This window comes from Pagrus pagrus, assembly GCF_965226575.1.
Source record: "Pagrus pagrus genome assembly, chromosome: 11".
Classification (NCBI taxonomy): Eukaryota; Metazoa; Chordata; class Actinopteri; order Spariformes; family Sparidae; genus Pagrus; species Pagrus pagrus.
In genome coordinates this window covers 14542422-14561741 of record NC_140195.1, presented here as the reverse complement: position 1 = coordinate 14561741, position 19320 = coordinate 14542422, and the positions used below count along the sequence as shown (strand labels likewise).

The following is a 19320-nucleotide window of genomic DNA, read 5'->3' as shown; positions in this document are numbered from 1 at the left end:
CCAGAGGATGAGTACAGATATTGAGTGCGCTTGAAGCCAGCCATGGTCCTGCATTCCTTTACTGTCTGTCAGTCATTCGGCTAGAAAGCGCAGCCGTTCTCACAGGATCTCCCTTCTCACCTCATTCCTTCTATCCACTTTAATTATTACTTCATATTCCTTCAGCGGTCTGTTTCGAAGTCTCATTTAAAATTCCTCAAGAGCCCAAGATTCCCTGCTACTAGCCCATCATATCCCTCCCCATATACATGTTTGTGTGTGTGTGTGCCTGGTGGGTTTCATCATGAATGACAGTGATTGGTACAGTAGTCCACTCCCCCAGAGACAGACTGGTGTGTCCCAGACCTGAGGAGCAGCTTCATCTCACCGACACTTGTCTCTTAAAGCAATTCACATCAGGATGGGACCAAGACGGGAGCAGTCAGCAAACAGAGGGGCCACTGTGAGTGAGGCAATGAGAAAATGGAAGTGTATTTATTTGTCAGTCAGAGTTAAGGACGGCTCCTAAATGGGCGTGATTGAATACGTCTCCAGATAACTGGAAAATGTGGAAAATAATGAGTGTGTGCTTGTGTGTGCGCGAGCATTGTGAGTCTGCTGCCCACGTCTGTGGAAACTTAACCCTTTAATACAGTATGCGTATGCGTCTCTCCTGCCCCGATCAGGACAATGCAGGGCTGTAACAATACTCCAGCAGCTCAGGTAACCTATCAGAGACCTTCCTGCATATTTAACCAGCCAGCGACAAAGAAACAGGCCAAATCCCGGTGGCAAAGGGGGCTTGCATACGCTTTGACTTTGTTTAGTTTTCTTTGAGAGTATAATGTTGAAAGAGGCGTGTGGGCCTGTTTATTTGATTCAGCTGCTCCTAGTCACAATTGGTGCATGTGATGACAAGCTAAGGTGCACATCGACTCAGATTTATTTACTGTACATCAGGAAAACTGTTTGTTTTTTTGTCCTCTGGTTCTGATTTGAGATTCCAGGACAAAGTGACGTTCTTTCCGATTCAGATTCCTTGAGATTTTATTGATTCAAGACAATGGTTGCATGGTATAAAGTACTAAGAAAAATTGCAATGCAACAATGAAAAAAACATAATTGCTGCCAAGAATTAAGCGTGACCAGTATTACTTAAACAAAAGTAGAACTTTCTTCAAGAGGGCCTCTGACTTAAAAGGGAACGTTCCTAATGACAAGTTTTCCTGACGTTTGAATAAGAAACTTAAAATTGAAGTTTTAACTTGGACTATTAAAGTAATCACATAAGACTATTTGTCTATTAAAGATAAGATAACACTCAAAATTGAAGACAATTTAATCAGTACAATTAAACATTGTCAAAAAAAATTAAAAATTGCGCTGTTATTGGAGCTGTTAATCATATTCTTTGTTTCTGTTTTGTTTGTTTAGTTTTTATTGGTTTACACAATCACAAATAATACAAATTATAACACACACGAGCAACAGAAGATGTGATGGAGGGAACAAAAAACCCTCAGAGGAAATACTACATTAGTCCTTTAAGGAAAAAGGAAAGAAAAAAATTGAATCATAAAAAAGGATTGGAAAGAGAGAAAAAAGACAAGAAAAATCAGATTCCACATGCTAGCAGGCATACATACATAGATACATACATACATACATACAAGTAAAAAAAACCAAATTGAGATGCCACTGACATGTGTGTGTTATGCACATTGCACAGTGTCCTACAGAACATGACAACAACTAAATAAAAGTTAACATGTAACATTTATACAAAATCATTATGCCATGTGACACAATCTTTAGAAATCAAGCCTGCTTATTACAACACTGTTGACTCATCACTGGGGGAATGCGATCACATAAATAAATACATCTTTGACAGTTTTTTACATGAGTAACAGATGCTCTTTTAAAATGTCTCTATCGAAGGGGCACAAAGTCCCTTTATTTATATCACCAAAAAGATTTGATGAAGAAATTGTGTGAATGAGTAATTTAATTGTGCATATTAGTAAAATGATGATAATATTTGATGATAATAATTATTGCATTGCATTACATTACATAACAGTGAGTAAAGTTTGAGATTTGCATATAACTTACTGTATGCATGACTGTATTTGACGCAGAAAGGCTTTATTTTTTCATTAGTGAGATGCAGGTAGGCTCATACACATGGTTATTTTCATTTTAGCTATGAAGAACATGTTTCCCTGGACAACACATCTGACGCACACATACATGGAATCACATGAGAGGGATGTTGGCTGTCGAGTTGTGGAGTTTTTTGAGCAAATGCATCCCCAGAAATGATTTGTGAGTGTGGACTGGATCGGCTGCTGGTAGGATGGTTGTTCGAGCCTTGAACCCTCCAACTGTCTTTGTCTGATCCTGCTCTCTACTTTCACCAAAAAAATAGATCCTGTCTGTGGTTCATTGGTTAAAAAGGTATTGCAGAAATTGTATTCTTAGCACAAATAATTTCTTGGCATTCTCCCTGTGACCTGTTATTACTGTCTCTGCTGTCTTCTTGTGTCGTAACTGAATCCTTGATAGAGTTATTGCCATCAATATTTTGATGCAACAAATCATTTTGTGTTTAATGTCTTTGGCATATATTAGCTGAGGTTTTCATTTTGTGAAGGTCGATAAGCTTTGATTTACATACTCATCACTCACGCACTTCGCAGGTGGCCACTTACCCACACAGGGGAAATCCAGACCTGAAGTAGGTTCAAGGTGCTCAAGTCAAAGTAACACATAAATAACACTGTGATATAACAATTGATAGCTTATTTCCCACTAAATGTCAACAGAAGTTTAGACGTGTAGCGGCACGTTTTGCGATGTGGCAACATGTCCATGTTAACAGGCAGCAGTCTGTGGTGTTTCACTTTGACTTTCTCAAATGTGACCCTTAAACGTCTCGCGTTCTCTTTCATCACTGGCGTTCGCAGTTTGTCTGCCAGGAGACCTCTGCTGAGTTTTGATTTTGAGGTTGAAGTGTAATGACTTGGAAACGATAGAAATTACTCAGAAATGACTTGCAAACATCAACCGTAGCGACAGTAATGAAGAGTGAAAACAAAAAGAGGACGAATCTGGAGCGGGAGAGGGAATGATTAAAGATAGATGGAGTAAAGGGGAAGTAAGAAGTGAGAGAATGGAGTTGCTTGATGGATGTAGGAGGCTGTGAGCTTTTGTCAGTGAGCGATGCGAGGGGACGGTGTGCTGTGGTCCCTGCTGGACTATTTTTGTTGATCTTTCCTTGTTCTCTTTGCTGATTGATGGTTCATATATGTAGTGAGGCAGAGAAAAGATGTGGTCTCAACCTGGTTACACTCCGCCCTGTCCTCTCCCCCTGCTGTGTTCTCACTCTCTGTCTTTCTTTCTGCCTCATTCCCTTTTGCTCCCTCCGTCCATATTTTCTCTTCCCTCACACTATCTGACTCCATCTGTCTTCTCTCCCACACATTTTCTCGCCTAATTCACCTTCTCCTCTGTCCATCCTCATCCCCCATCTGTTAGAACCACTGCGAGGAAGAGTGTCGGACTTATTTAACATTGGTGAGGACTTGATGAACGCACTAACGACAACACTGAGGTGGCTGAGCTCATGGAAAACATTTCCTGTGTCAAGCTGACCACTAATTATCAACTTTGGTGTGATGAGTTTGGATCACTGCAGACCAGTTATGATGTGACCTCATGTGAACTTGAGTGACCACCACTCTCAGGCCCAACAGCCTCCTCCCGGGTTCATGGGGTGGTGCGGTTTGGGATGCAGTGTGAGTAGCACAGCGGCGGGGCCCCCCAGAACAAACATGGCACGATCCAAAATAAAGCCCCCGCGAGTTCTTCAGAGGCCATGTGGAAAAGCCATAAAATGGAGTTATAGGGGTCACAATGGGGATGAGATATTTAATGGTTTACACAGGGAACGGGATAAATAAGTGCGTGAACGAAGGAGCCGACAAACACGAGAGTGTGTTCAGACGACTACTTATGCATATGCACATTAGTGTTGTCTTAAAAAGAAATACACATACTGCAGTTCATATGAGCCGTTAAGTTCAAGGACATCTGGGGTAAAATTCATTTGAGGGATGATTTATCCTACGTGAAGGTCTTTGGGAAGTGTGTGTGTGCTCGCTGTAAGTTTTTGTTCTATTTTTGCACATTTAGAAACTAAACAAAAACACACAAACACAGGGTAATGACGGGTTTTCTTGGTCTGCTGTCAGTGGCTGGTTAACCAGCAGGCAGTGAGGTGCTGATAGAGCCAGACACATTACTTTCCTTTCTTTTTGTTCTGATCTCCTCTCCCCTCAGGGTCACACTGCTTTGCTCAGACCACTTAACCTCTAATTTCATGCACGCATGTATATATATATATATATATATATATATATATATATGCACACACACACACACACACAAACGCAATGATATACTCACACAAACGTTTTTTTACCCCAATCCAGCATGTTTCATCTGAAGCATTTCTACATTTCAGCTTTAAGAGTGTTTGGTTGCCTCTCTGTTTTTGTTGAGTATAGATGTCGGGTACAATCATCGGTTTCCTTCTTTTGTTTCTTCTAAGCAGCCACAGTACACAGAGGGGTGCGCTTGTGTTTAAAATCTTCCCTTTAATAACTAGAGAAAGACATTTCTGTAGAAAAAGCTGTGCGAATGCTGAAAGTTGAAAAGCTGACGTTAAATCGATTGCTGGCTTTAAAAGTTGAATAAGACCCATCATGTACGAAAGACGTTGAATATTTTAAGGTTCGTCGAAAGGCTTTATTCTTCTAAAGTAGCAGCTGCAGCAGCATGAATAGTTGGAGTGGGAAGAGCTTAACTGGCTGCAAAAGTGTGACTAAAGTGTAGCAGCTTGATTAACTGTGGATTTATATTGTTGCTGGACGAGATGCACGAGCCACCCTGCTCTGTGCTCTCCCTCCTGTTATTTCCGTGCAGTAACAGTGAGATAGTCGATAATGTTGTCTACATTATCGACAACAGATATGTGCACATTGCATGCTGCAGGCTGATAGTGACAGAGTTCTTTGTAGCACCGTAGTTTTCAGATATTTGCATGTGATGTGACTAAGTAACAGCAAATGTGTCAGTGAGGAAAGAATTAAAGAGCTCTATGTAATGTAACGTTATTCATAATATGGGAACAACTTACAGCAAATATTCAGTGTAATAATAATGATGCCAAATTCATTTCACATTGTGCAACAGGCTGTGTCTTATATTCCTTTAACTGCCGTCATCTTTTACTTTCCCTGTTGCTCTGAGACAATTGTTTGTCTCTCAATGCAAAACAGTGGAAAGTAGTGAGCCAAGCTGAACAGATAATAATGACAACATTTGAGAAGTAATGTGTGGAAGCTTTTTGCTTTGGCACTGAAGAAGAAAAACTTCATGGATACATGCGAAGCTGTTTGCTGCCTTTTAAAAATGCAGCTGCCTTACAGTAATGTTACACTGTTGTCAAGCCTACAGTGACCGCTCATCTGCGCAAGGCTCACATGCTGGAATTGTTTTTTTAAAGCAGTGGATGGGAGCGCTTGCTCAATCCTCTCAGAGATGGTTCCCTTATGTCGGTTTTTATTCGTTAAGTTGTTGTTCAGTGTTTTCTGTACCACATGATCATGAGGGTGTGTAAAACAGACCAGAAGAATGACAGAAAAGGAGCTGTTTTACTGGTTTATATCAAGCTGAAATCAATCTGATTTCAGGCACCCACAGTACACAGCAGACCTGCGATTGTTCTGCACATGTTTGCCAGAGTTACTGTGCAGTGTGGTTTGACAGGAAATGGATTCCCTGGAAAGAGGATGTAGCAACTGGCGTGCGGCGCTGGAAATGATCAGGAAAAATAATCAAAGAAGGAGCAAGTGTTAATGAGGGGGAACGCCTGCAGCGTCTCTTCCTTTATATGCGCAAATGTGTGTTGTGTTTGTGTATCTTGTGTGTGTGTGTCCATCTCTGTTGGGTGGGGAGGTAATGATGATGGATGGAGGGCGAAAGAGGGATTGAGGCAGCTGTGCGTAGTCAGGGTTAGTGTGACGGTACTCGGGGTGAGTCCCTAACATTTCTGTGTCATATATCCATCCTCTGGTACAATACCAAAAGCATGCCATGATTGACTTTTATGCTTTGGCAGAAAACATTCATTCATTGTGATGACAAAGATCCTTTTGTCAGCGGATCCTGGGAGTTCTTTGTGCGTGTATGAGTCCTTGTCTTTTTTTTTATGACCGCACTTTCCCATGTTCCCTGTAGCCTGTGGGCAGACAGCTGTGTTGCCACAGTTTGATCCACAGATGTCGGAGTGTACAACGAGACTGTGCCCCTCTCTCCACCTAGCAGCCCCTGCTGTGAGGCAGTTTACATCCGCTTATTATCCCGAGCCGGCCCTAAGGTGATCCGTCCTGATCAGAGCTCTGACTGTTGCCCTACCCTTGTCTTTGATGACACATCATCAAATGACACCCAGACTAAGACGCACTACAGGGAGCATCCCTTATTTCCGCACAGATCAGCCCCAGTGTCGTCATGTCTGGCGAGTACTTCTATATGCAGTGTGTGTGTGTGTGTGTTGTATGCGTGTGTGTAATTGAAGGGACCCAGAATCAGCGCAGGGTCTTAGAGAAGCTCAGCCTTTATTTACAGTTGATCCGTGAAGTTCCTCATTCTTCTGTTTGACTTTGCACCTGCGCTCGCACACACACACACACGCACGCACACACACACACACACACACACACACACACACACGTACAGTATATGCATGATCTCACTCATATGAAAAAAATCCCTCTTTGGTCTTCAGGCTGTCTCACCTCACAACCTTCAACAGTGACCTCCTGACATCTCTTGGAAGTTTCTATTGCCTCACCAGGAAACTATGGATCATTTAGCACCGTTCCTTCTAACATCTGTGTGAGTAAAAGGTGCCCGCAGTCAGGTGTGAGGCAGTACAGTGTATATAATGTAAACACACGTATTTCATAAGCTGGGTTTTATTCACCTTTCACCAATCTGTAATAATACAGACATTAGTCAGAGTGAAAGCATACCTAACAGCAACTGGCTGTTTGAACCCAGCAGTCCGCACTCGTTCGCTTCCTTATTCATCATATGAGAGTTTTGTGGTTTATAGATAGTTGACTGATTATAGCTGATATGGGACACTCTCTGGTGGTCCAGCATCATCCTGAAATGAAATAGCCTTCCCTCTTGAAGTGATACAATCCAGACTTGGCCACATTAACAGTTAGACAAACATGAATTAGTCGAATATTATTTCATAAATTTTGATGATATATTTCACAGAACAGGCCTGTAAATAAATTAAGTGTAATGGCTGTCCTCTGCTGTATTTATACAGGCTGGTTGGACGTCATACAGCCAGACGAAGTGAATCGCTCACACAGCTGTGTGTCATGCACTGCAGCAGCCTGAGCAGACTTGAGTTCAGGCGTTGCATACACTCCACCAGACCCACTCTTGGGGTTTAACAACTTTTATGATGTTGTTGTCAGCTGAGGTGACATTTAAACTTATACTTTGAACAGAAGCAAGACTGAGTAAAGCTCTTGAAGTGTGTGCATATGTGACGGCTGGATAGAGCTAGGAGATCATATTAGGATTTCTTCGGTCATCCTATGACTATGCTCGCACCCAAGTGGGTGAGGAAGAGTGCAACTGTCAGTGTGCGAGTATGTGAGTATCAGTGCGTCCCCAGGCCTTTGCTGTGGTCTCCCCCATCGTCTCTGGTTCTGCCGTTATGACTGTGGTCTACTCATATAGTCCCTATGTTGTTTATCGCGGCCCAGAGCCGACACTGGGCCTGATACCTTTGCAGATTTGCCTGCCAGAAAAACTTTTATGATGAAATGTGAGGCAGGAAAAAGGGAGGTGAGGACAAACAGAGAAGCTGTTTTCTTTAAGCCTCTGTTTTACTTTGCTAACCAGTGTCCAGAATCCACATTTGGCAGTCGCTGCAAGCGTGAGAGAGGAAGTCAAGGAGAATGAGCGTGTGTGTTTATGCACTTGTGTGCATGGTTGCATGTTTAATTGCAGGTACATGCATGTAGAAAACTGTTGAATATATGCATGTGTGCATGCATATGTCGGAAACTTTTTGGCTTTATTTGTTTAAAGAGATTCCCAAGAATTAATAGTTTTGCAACCACAGAATCTTGAAAACATATCAAGGTCATTTTTTTTTAAATGATACGGTGCTGAGTGAAGGGCTGGAAAGTTTAAGTGAGGTTTTGGGAAAAGACGGAGTGATACAGTATAGATGTGTTTTTATTTCATCTTACATGTATCTGAGGAGCGCTTGAATGCAATCTCCAATGTCCTCTTTGGATTTGAACTGGGCCACACTGGATAGCAGTGAGCACCTCTACATCTCTCCATTACCTTTCACTTTCTTGAAAAGTCTTTCATATCCTACAAAAAATGTGTAGGAATGAGAGACTGGGTACTTCAGTTGTCCTAAAGCCTGCATGGCTGTCGAGATAACCGCAGTATTGAAAAAACAGGCTACTGACAAAAAACTAAAAGCAAAAGGCGAGCTTTATTTAGAAAGCCAGTATTCAAAAAAACTAAATGCAGGCAATAAATGGCTGGCAACAAAAAGGCAATAAAAGAGAATCCAAGAAAAAACTAAGAATGCAAAAACAAAGAACAAACCAGAAAGTGACAGGGAGCAAAACCTGGAACACTGAGGACACACAAGGAGCAAACATAGACGAACAACACCAGGAGGAAAACAGACGAACTGACAGGAAGAGAGGGGAAAAGACAGACTTAAATACACAAGGGCTAATGAGCCAGATGAAACACAAGTGTACACAGAGAAAGGGCGGGAAAAGGACAAAGACATGAAGTGGAAAGTCACATGAGGGTAAATTGGCGACCATGACGACCGCAGGAGATAATGCAACTGTAACACAACCACCAAATTTCTTCATTACTTCATGAAGTAATTTGCAAAAACAAAAACTAAAACTTGAGCTAATAACCTCATACCAAGCTGTTGAGCCACCCTAAATCACTGCAGGGGACATTCGTTCACCGCGACAGCTTCAACACATCCAAACACAAATCCACACACAAATCCACAAACCTACAAAGTCATAGTGGGGTAATGTGAGCCTTCTTTCTCAAAGACGACCTGGCTTGAGGACTTGAGGGATTTCCTACACCGACACGTCACTTTGTCTCGCCACAGGACCCGCACCTTTAAACGGCAGTAGGAAAACTCCTGGAGAGTTTGGAGCACGACTGGAAGGATGGAGTGTTGAAAGAGACGTAGTAGCGACGGGGTGAGAGAGAGAGGCGTTGTTGGAAGACGACGCGGAGAAGAACGACTCTACGGGGAAAGGAAAATTGGAGAGGAAATTAAAGGAGAAGAGAGAGGTTAATCACCGGGACTTGTTAGCTGTCTGTCATCTCAGCGTGTGCGCCAGCTGATAAAGTCATACAGTATTTCCTGTAACAGACCTGCTGATGGAGGAGAAGTTTCAGAAAACTGAGGAGCAGCATGTCTGTGGTGTTAATACGCTCAAGCCCAGGAATGATTCCCATCGTCTTTATCCGCCTTCTTTCACTCTCACTCCTCTTCCTCCTTTCATCCCCTCCTCCTCATCGATCCATCTCTCTCTCCTTGTTTTTTGCGCCTGGCAGTGGTGAGTGCTTTAAGAGGGTATTAGCAGGGTGTCTGTACAGTACTATCACAGCTTAGTGGGCCAGCGCAGGTGAGACAGCAGGGATTTCCTGTTAGGCCTCTCTGCTACATTCTTGCTAAATTGCTCCTTGCCAGGTGGGGTTGGAGAGGAGGGGGTCTCTCTTTCCCCATTATTCTGTCTTATACACACAATGTCAAACACACATGCATACGCACACGCACTCATGTCGTAGCACATGGGCATCAGCGCAGGATGACGCGCATGAGCTAACACACTGTACGTGCAAAGGATTAGTGGTGTCACTGGTGTGTGGTTGTGTGTTGGGGTGTGTGTGTGTGTGGGGAGGACAGAGCAGGGCTCAGTATTAGACTCTGGTTGTCTGCCAGTGGAGCAATATGAGATAAATACCTCGCCATCTTACACCTGGAGGTCCTGGCCTGCTTCTAATGCTACTGCATTAGAGAGGAGCCCTTAGTGTGTCTGCGGCTCTGCACTCTCATTTTACACATGCACATACACACACCTACAGGCAGGTAGGAAGTAACTGAGGTTGTGCTTCTCAGTTGTGTTCTAAGTTTGTCTGATGTGTTATTTTTCATTTGTGTCATGTTAATGTTTTTTCTCAATGCGGTTCGTCACTTTATGTTCACTAAAGTTCTTCCAACAAGTGGTCGAAGAAAGTTTTCCTACATGCACATTTACGTCTATTTGTGTCTCACAAATAGAAATATCAAATTGAAAAAAGATGAATTGGTCATCTTTAAAGGTGCCGCAAGGCGTACTTTTGATTTATGGAGAGAACATTATAGGCTAGCTGTTCCCTCTGCCACCAGTCTTGATGCTAAGCTAAGCTAATACCCTCGCGTATTAATCTTCTCATATAACTCCTGGAAAGAAAGCAAATACGCTTTTTCCCCAAAATGCTGAACTATTTCTTTCATCTGTAGGAACCAGTATTCCTCCCTCAGGATTGTACTTGAACGTAGGGCTGCTCGATTATGCAGCCAAAAATCATAATCTTGGTTATTTTGGTCAATGCTGAGATCATGATGATTTAACACCTTTTCTCATTGACTTTAGAGACATGCATTTTTAGAAATAATTTAAAATTTGGTTTCCTTGTGGTGTAGAGATCATCGTGCAACAAATCATGCACAGTATTTGTTGTTTTTTCTTGTCGGACTCCATGAAACCAAAGTGTGTCTAAACGGCTGACTTGGTTTCTTGTTTGTTGTCCTCTCTTGTTGACCCGAAGGCTTTCTTTCTGTCGTCTTGCCTCGAGCTGAACAAAACATGCCTGGATTTCAACAACAAACAAGACAAAATGAGAGCATCATTGCGAAACGGAATGCGGCGCAATAATGATTTTATCTCAGTTATCTTGCAGTGTTTCCCAAAGGTTCACACACACACACACACACACACACACACACACACACACACACACACACTCTCACACTGTCACACACTGTCACACACTCATCTACGTGCTTTGAGTTACGTTTTTACCGTTCAGCATTGGGTCGCCCAGCGTCTGACAAAAGGCTTCATCTCAATTTTGGCGCTCCACATCCGCCGACAGCCGTTGATTCGTACCAGTTGTGCGGAACAGCTTGCAGTTCCACTCGTGCTTCAGTGAGCCCAAGTAGTAGCAGAGCAAGGGAAACACATGGCAACTAATGACATCTTGAATGTTTTCCTGCATGTTTTTCAATGCATAAGTTAATGTTGGGAATGTATCAGCACAATGTAAATTTAAAAACTTTGATCATGAAGGTCAGCTGGTCTGTGTGCATTTGGAAATGACAAGTGCACCTTTAGTTTTTATTGAGAAAAAAAAAGTTAGAATTTGGGCAATGCTTAATCTACCTGGGCCACCCAAGTAAAGCCTATGTTTGGAAAACACTTCCTTGTTCTCATAATGGTTGGAAGCCAAAATCGTAATTGAAAATAAAGTTTTATTGATCACCCAGCCCTACTTTAAGGTATAATACTTGAGTAGATGTACTTTCCACCGCTGCTCTCTCCCTTTATGGATCACCTTGAGTGCCCTGTGAAATAGTTGAAGGATGAGCTGGAGAGCGCTGTGAGCCTGTGCTTTAAGTGTTTTCACACCGTCCCCTCTGTGTCCAAGTAACGCTTGTTAAAATGGCTGTTAACAAGCCCTTCCTTACTGCTTCCCTTTGTCTACAGTGTGTGTGTGTGTGTGTGTCTCGAATTCATATAAAACACGCACGGACAAATTAAAATTAAGTTCAAATGGGTTCACTCATTGCGCCATGGCAAAAAGTGCTGGAAATGTAATCAGGTGTTGAAGAGGATCAGAGGAGCACGTTCATGACAGCCAGCTGAGAGTGTGTGTGTGTGTGTGTATGTCACTGAAGGCGGCGCGGCAGAACGCTGATATATGTCCAATAAGAAGTTCTGGAGTGAGCTCAGATATCACTCATCTCATTGCGCACAGCCAGACATTGGAGGATTTCGGTGTGTGAGTGTGAAGTGTGTGAGCAGTCTGATCTATGGCAGTGCTGGCCCAATCACACAGCACTGTCAGTAACAAATGATGGGACGGGCTCCAGGCCCCTTCTCTCTCACACACACTTAAACAGCATCAGTCCACAGTGGTTCATATTATGGACAGTAGGTCAAAGCTGAAGTTTTACTACTTCCAAATGTCAACAAGTAAATGTGTTGAGACACGTCAGTTCCACTGCTGAATGGTAACATATGGGCCACCTGACTGAGAAGTGGAAGAAAATCCTGGTTCAAGCTTTCATTGGGTTTTTTGTGTATTTCTTTGTATTTCGACAAGTGTTTCTGTTTTTCAGCGTCTTCGCCTGTCCATCAAACTGTCTGTCCATTACAGATTACATTCAGCCTAAATGCTGGCCAGTCCCATCTGCCTGTCTGGCTAAACTCTATGAATATTGAGTTATATCTGTCTGTTTGTGCTTCTTATCAGCTTATCAGTTACCTTCTTGTCTTGGTCTTTTCCAGGTAGATGCTTTGCGGGTGCGACTGGAGGAGAAGGAGCAGTTCCTGACCAAGAAGACCAAGCAGCTGCAGGACCTGACGGACGAAAAGAGCACGCTAACGGGGGAGATCAGAGACATGAAGGACATGCTGGACGTCAAGGAGAGGAAGGTTAATGTCCTACAGAAGAAGGTAAGTGAGTGCAGATATTTACATCATCACACAGTGCCTGAAGTATTGCATGCAGTGTAGCCAAAGGACATATCAAACAGACTCCTTGTAAGTTAGTTTAACTTGTCAAATGTGACAAGACCTTCTGGAGAGGCCGTATCTTTCACTGGTTCACAAAGCAGAACATTTTTATTAAAGCTGGCTGCACTGATCACAAACCCACGGAGAATTATTACCTGACTCTGCAGTTCCCTTCAGTTCTATGTATCAGTTTGTCTTGCAACAGTAGTGTTTTGGTTCACTCTCATTATTCTTATTAGCTCGTTTCCACTTGCAGCAGGCAGCTATTTTTAGCGAAAAAGTAACCCTGCCCAGAACTGAATGGCAGACAAAGTTAGCTCGTAGCTGGTAAACATAGTAAAAAGCAGAAGCAGCATTGTGGGTGCATGTTGAGCCAAGATGGTATTTCCTTAAACAAAATTAAAGTGTCAGTGTTCTGAACAAATGGATGTATTGGTCTACTCAATCCACAGCAACAAATAAACATGATAAATAGGCTGTTTCATTGTCGCTTGTTATAAAATAAATTGTAGCGGTTAAATGATACGCTTTCTCGGCATTGAAAATGTTTGGGAAAAGGTGAAAAGTCTCATTATCAACCAGATGCGCTATTTGCCTGCCACAGCATATCTTTTCTGATAAAGCAAGACTAGAAGCCATCAAAGGAAGGCAAACAGTATTAACATCAGTAATTAGAGAAAAAAAAGCCCAGCCAAAATTAACTTGGGTGATCCAAAATTGAAATGGTGGAGACTAAAACACATCAAGGACATCAGCTGGACAGAAACATCTCTTCTTGACTGCTCCAAAGTTTTCTAACAGGTGGTTTTCTAACCATATCAGCTTTATAAGGTGATAACATATCAGTGACCAAAAGATCAATTGATGCGGCTTTAACAGAGTTAGCAAGTTCTGATTATAGTCAGGATTAGGGTGACACTCATAAAGGGGAAAAAAAACACATTCAAAGAATTAAATCTTTTTCTTTTTTCATTCTACCTTTGCCAGGAAAAACTAACTGTGAAATCACTTTTATAGGGAAATAAAGAAGTGCAGAACTTTGATCAATGGCAGGTTTATTGACTGTCACCACATCAGGTTATTCTCCCTGAATAATCGGCCATATTATTAAAAAATAAATAAAAAATAAAAATGGCTCGCACACTGTCAGGTCAGCCATATCGGCAATTAATTCTCTGTTCTGGTTCTTGCCACATCCTCTTGCTGTCTTTGCGAATAGTGTTTGCTAAATGAATCACTGAATGTGTGCCTACCGTAGTTGATCACTGTTACATATGGCGAACACACACCGACAGACATTTTACGATGCAGTGGATGAGACATATAAGTGACAGCAACATCTTATTTCTGCTCCCAGAGCAGCACACATCCATCTTTGTGCACACCTGCTCGCACACATGCACAAACCCTCTCACCGCGAAGCCTTAATGACTTTTATAAGGTTAGCTATTTAGGCAGGGCCCGTGGCCACCTGTGGTGTGCATGTTGGCAATTCCCCCATAGACCAATTACACACACATAAAGGTTCCCTCTCAACTTCCTTGTTTCCTCTCATGTCCTCAAATTAGATCACCCTCTCTCTCCTCCTGCCCTCCCCCTTGCTGAGTTTAATGGAAAAAAGGCTCCAAAGGTCACATGTAGTGCCATCAGTCTGTGTATGTGTGTGTATATATGAGCAAATGAATATGTTCAGATGCATTATTACGTTTGTGTGACTTCCAGGTGTTTCTGTGTTAGAAGTTTAACGATGACCTTCATGTGCACCCAGCACTCCTCTGGGTCCCTCCTACAGATTGTACTTAATAAGCTAGTTTGTAGCAGATATATGGGGCCCCTCTGCTTACTGACCTTTTGTTCATGTTTGATACGAACTCGAAGGTTCATTCTGGAGGCATTGGTGGGAAGTTTTTGTCACTATTGGTGTTTTTTATTCAGACATTTTTAGATACATTTTACGTTTTTTGTTATGTAGTTATTGTGGGCTAATTTACTGTATGCCTCGGTTGCCATTTTCCTAATTTCAGCGATGGAAAGAGCGACATAAGGTTGGATGATGGCAAATATTTGGTTTGTGTTGGCTGAAGGTTTGTTTCTCACTGGCTAGTTTTTTCCCCTCGAAGATGGTTTTCATCTGTCCTTGCAGATGTCCTCACTCTTCCTCTGCGAACCCTGTGCATTTTTCCTTTTCTGTTCTTGTCGCTCCCAATCTTAAAAGCTGTTTGACTCATTCATCATGCCACAGTTTATTTTTTAGAAATCGGAGCAGTGATGCAGCACATTTTGGAAAATGGTCAGCGATATAAAGAATACATGACTTGTGTGGTCAAAAACATACAAATGTTTTCATTCAGCATTAAAATATAATCTGTCTTACATGTGTTTAGATGAAATTATTTGGAGAAGAAGTGATATTTGAATGAAGAACCAGACCATTTTACACTGTGAACCGACAGGTGTTTCACTCCATTAGTCACACTGTATACACTGACCACAATCTGATTGGTATTCCAGACTTCCCATTTCCCATCCATCCCTGGGGGCTATAATTTATAGTGCTGTGTCCCAAGGGTGAGGCAGGACTGGCGCTAGGAGTCATAGCTAGTTTTCTTCATACTCGCTACAAGTTGCTTCTGGCCTATTATAAAATACACTGAAGAGGCCTGTGTGTGTTTTAAGTGTTTGCTAGCAAAATAAAGTCTTCCCCAGGCACAAATCTAAAACCTGAGGATGTATTTTCAATGGTGACTCCATGTTCTTCAGCATTGACACTAATCGCACATTCAACAGATGTGTTGAGGCTGACCTGAATGTGAAGCTCACTCTAGTAACTTCAATGAATTTTTTTTTAGCTTTTGTCAGATTTTTGCACAATGAAGTAGTTGAACTACTCCAGTACCATCAACAAGAGCTCAGCCATCTCAAATTAGTATGCTTATTCATCATTATGACATTTTTAAATGCTGTTAGATATGTACTATGATGACAAAGACCTGTCCTTTGACTGATAGCCAATGTAACTTATTTTGTTGTGACAAACACTAAAAAAATCACTCTTGAAAATGTTGGAAAATGTAACAAAGTTGCACTGTACTGTATGTAGGGATGAACCGACATACTGCATCTACTGAACATTGGTATCGGCCGCTATTCAACTTGTTGTCCGCTAACGGCCTATTGGCAGTTAAAATGACATTCACTTATAGCAGTGGCCGATGTTTATCTGTCGTTACATCAATTTTCTGCACATTCATAGGCTACTGGCCTGTGACACCCTTGCCATCAGTTTGTAAGGCTGTGTAAGAGCATAAAAAATCTCATCATTGAGTTGTAAACAACCTAAAAGCACTTACTTGTCAATGAAAGAATCTTTTTGATGTGAAAGGTTATTTTGAAGGTTTTTTTTTATAGATTCTGTGATTGTATTTTTGCTCTTTGAAAGGTTTTTTGCTGAAATTTTTCCTTTAAAGGCTGCACTTGCCTTGTTCAATGACACTGGAAGATGATCTTTCTGACATGTTGACAGCCTTGTCGCTTTGTTCTTTCACTGATGCATTATTCTTCTGTCTGCGCCTTTGCCCAGTGCTTCCCAACTCCTCTGGATGCCTGTCTTTTCTCGAATGAAGGCTTTCCTCATCTTTTTCCATCTCAAAGGCCTTCCTCTGCTCACACATTGCAGCTTCTTCAGCACTAAAAGCCTTTTTCCTCTTACATTTTTTGTTAAGTTCTTTTTTTCCTTTTTCAGTCTTCTCCTTTTCCAGCTGGAAAACATCCCCCATTCTCTGGAAGATAGCCTTTTCGTGAATGTGAGCCTTCCCTTATCTTTGCCATCTCTTCCTTTTATATCTTGAACACCTCCCTGTCATCGATCATGGCATCATCTTCAGCATCAAAGGCCTTCTTTTTCATGGGATATTCCCTTCGATCTTCCCTTCGGTTTCTCTTTCCTTTTCCATGTTCTCCTTTTCCAACTGGAAAGCCTCTCTCAACCTCTGCATGTCAGACTTTTCCTGAATGAAGGCCTCTCTCGTCATGGCCATCTTTCTATCTTTCTTTTCTATCTTGAAGGCCTTCCTCTCCTCAGACATAGCATTTTTCTCTGCATCAAGGGCCTTCCTTCTCCTTTGCTTTGCCTTGAGTTCTTTCTTTAAGGCTTTTCTGTCACTTTCTATGGACTCCTTCTTGTACTGGAAGGTAGTCCTGGTCTCAGCCATTTGAAAGGCCTTTCTCTCCTTGGTCATTCTTTGCCTTTCCATCTCTATCCATCTCTGTATCTCTTCACACAAAAGTTGTTCTCCATGCTTCATCGACAGGGAGTTTTTTAGCTTTTGACTCCATCTTCCCATCCACATATGAAGTCAAATATGAAGGCACACATGACTGTGTTTGTTAAAGGTTGATAAAATGTTGCAGGTTGATTCCGTTTCCTCACTCTCCACTACTTAAACCATGTAATTAATTAGCTGTTTGGAGCCTTTTGGTCTATTTAAATCTTTGACAGGATTAGCTCAATATTCATCAGCCTCAGCCTTTTCTCAGTTTCAGCTATAGACTGAGTCAAAATGTTTGTTGATCATAACTTCCGAGTAGAAAACCCCTGCATGACACACTAGCTGAGATACACTTTAATTGCCTTTTTTTCATTATGTTATTTCAAAGTGTATACATCTAATTCATCTAAAATGTATGTTTGATGCATTCATTTCTAATAACAGCACTTTCACTAACATTAGGTTGGAGAAATAATTTACCTGTTGGGCCACAGACTATAGAAAATAACTACAGGTACAACATCCGCTGTTTGATTCTGAGTCAGACGACAAAGCCAATACCAATAATATAACATAACAAAAAGAAGAGTCACATAACAGCTACACACTACAGTGTTGTTCACCTCATTTTGAACTTACGCTCCAAATTTTGGACTGGGCTTCACCAGGAACAAATCCATTTGTCAACATACTGTCAACAGTTTTACAGTGAATCTGTCTTCAGAAGTCAGGAGTTCCAATAAAAACTGTTTACAGTGAGGTCTGTGGATTACCCACAGTAAGCAGGACATTGTTTCTGGAAAGAGATGTTGCTGTAGAAATTTTAAATATATTTTTTCAACGCTGGGAGCACCACAACTGAAATTCCATCAATCTCTGATGTATTTGGGTGGCGCCAGAAAACCTGGCCAAATAATACTAAAAGTATCTGTATGGCTAGAAACCTCCAGAGGACATGAGAAAATATGTTTTTTTGTGATTTGGGTGAACCAACCCTACCGTGTAACGTGTTATGAGTAACCACTCAGTGGTGACATTTCTAAACAGGACAAAAAAAAATGTTTTGGTGAACTTGTTCAGTGGAATACAAAACTTAAATCCGAGGCCAAAATATTGAAACATTTGGGCTTTTAAGCTATGATTTAGGGAGCCGCACATCCTTTTTCTTCACAAAATATGTCTCTGCTCCAGGACGCTATAACTTACAAATCTGTATACAAGGGGAAAGACAGCAGTGCACACTGGAAGCATAACTTGTTTCCTTCCTCGTGTCATACTGTAAAAGTCATTGCATTCCCCTCGTAAAAACAAAGAGCGACCCTGCGTGTTTGAAGTCTTCCCAGCACAGGATAAAGCTTTCCCTGATGCTTCCTGTGTCTAAATATCAAGGGCACATTTTCCTCAATAAAGGGGAAGTATTTTGATATGACAAAACATTCTGGATACACAAAAGGTAAGATGGGTAGAGGATCAGCTGAAAATGGGTCACCAGAGATGCTTTTGAAAGCTCTGTGATGTGTGATTCATCTAAAAAGCTTTGCTGTGACCGTTGCTGCTTCGCGACACAATGGGATGAGGTTTAGCTTAGATCATTTTTAAAAGTTTTGGCGGGCCTCCTCCTCATAAAATTATCAGCTCTGAATGACTCAACTAAATAGTTCATAGGGCTAATAGGGCTATTAATCTCTTGTATATGTTCCCCACCGATAAAAGAGTCAATATCTATACCAGACACACACACACAGACATGTGTCATCCTCTTGGACAGCTCTCAGCGTCATCGAGATGCATCTGTATTATTATGACATGCTCTCTATCTTGACTACAAACGGGTCCAATTCCCAAACCACCCAGAGTGTTGGTGATGATGACACATGCTGATGACAGTTCAGCTGATGTGTCATAATGTGTTTCTGCCTTTTTATGTGTGTGTGTGTGTGCGCAACTCGCTCTCTTCCCAGTCACAAGGAATTGACATCTGGAGAACTAAGAGCAAAAACAGTCTGTGGGATGTTTTTGCGGGTGTAATATAAAATGGAAGAGAAGATGATGTAAATAACAACAGGGAGTCTGTTTGGTGTATCAATCTTTAGTTTGTGGATCTCTTCTTGTTGCAGTTCTGC

The 19320-nt window shown here is 41.7% G+C and overlaps 1 protein-coding gene across 12 annotated transcripts in view; it reads left to right on the top strand.

Moving 5' to 3' along the window:
- LOC311265369 (ERC protein 2-like) overlaps positions 1 to 19320 on the top strand; it is a 164128-nt gene that overhangs the window by 25409 nt on the left and 119399 nt on the right. For all 12 annotated transcript variants that reach the window (XM_084366956.1, XM_084366960.1, XM_084366957.1 and 9 more), the window contains one exon: positions 12702 to 12869. In XM_084366956.1, coding sequence (XP_084223082.1) covers positions 12702 to 12869 — 168 coding nt within the window. The remainder of the gene's footprint in view (positions 1 to 12701; positions 12870 to 19320) is intronic.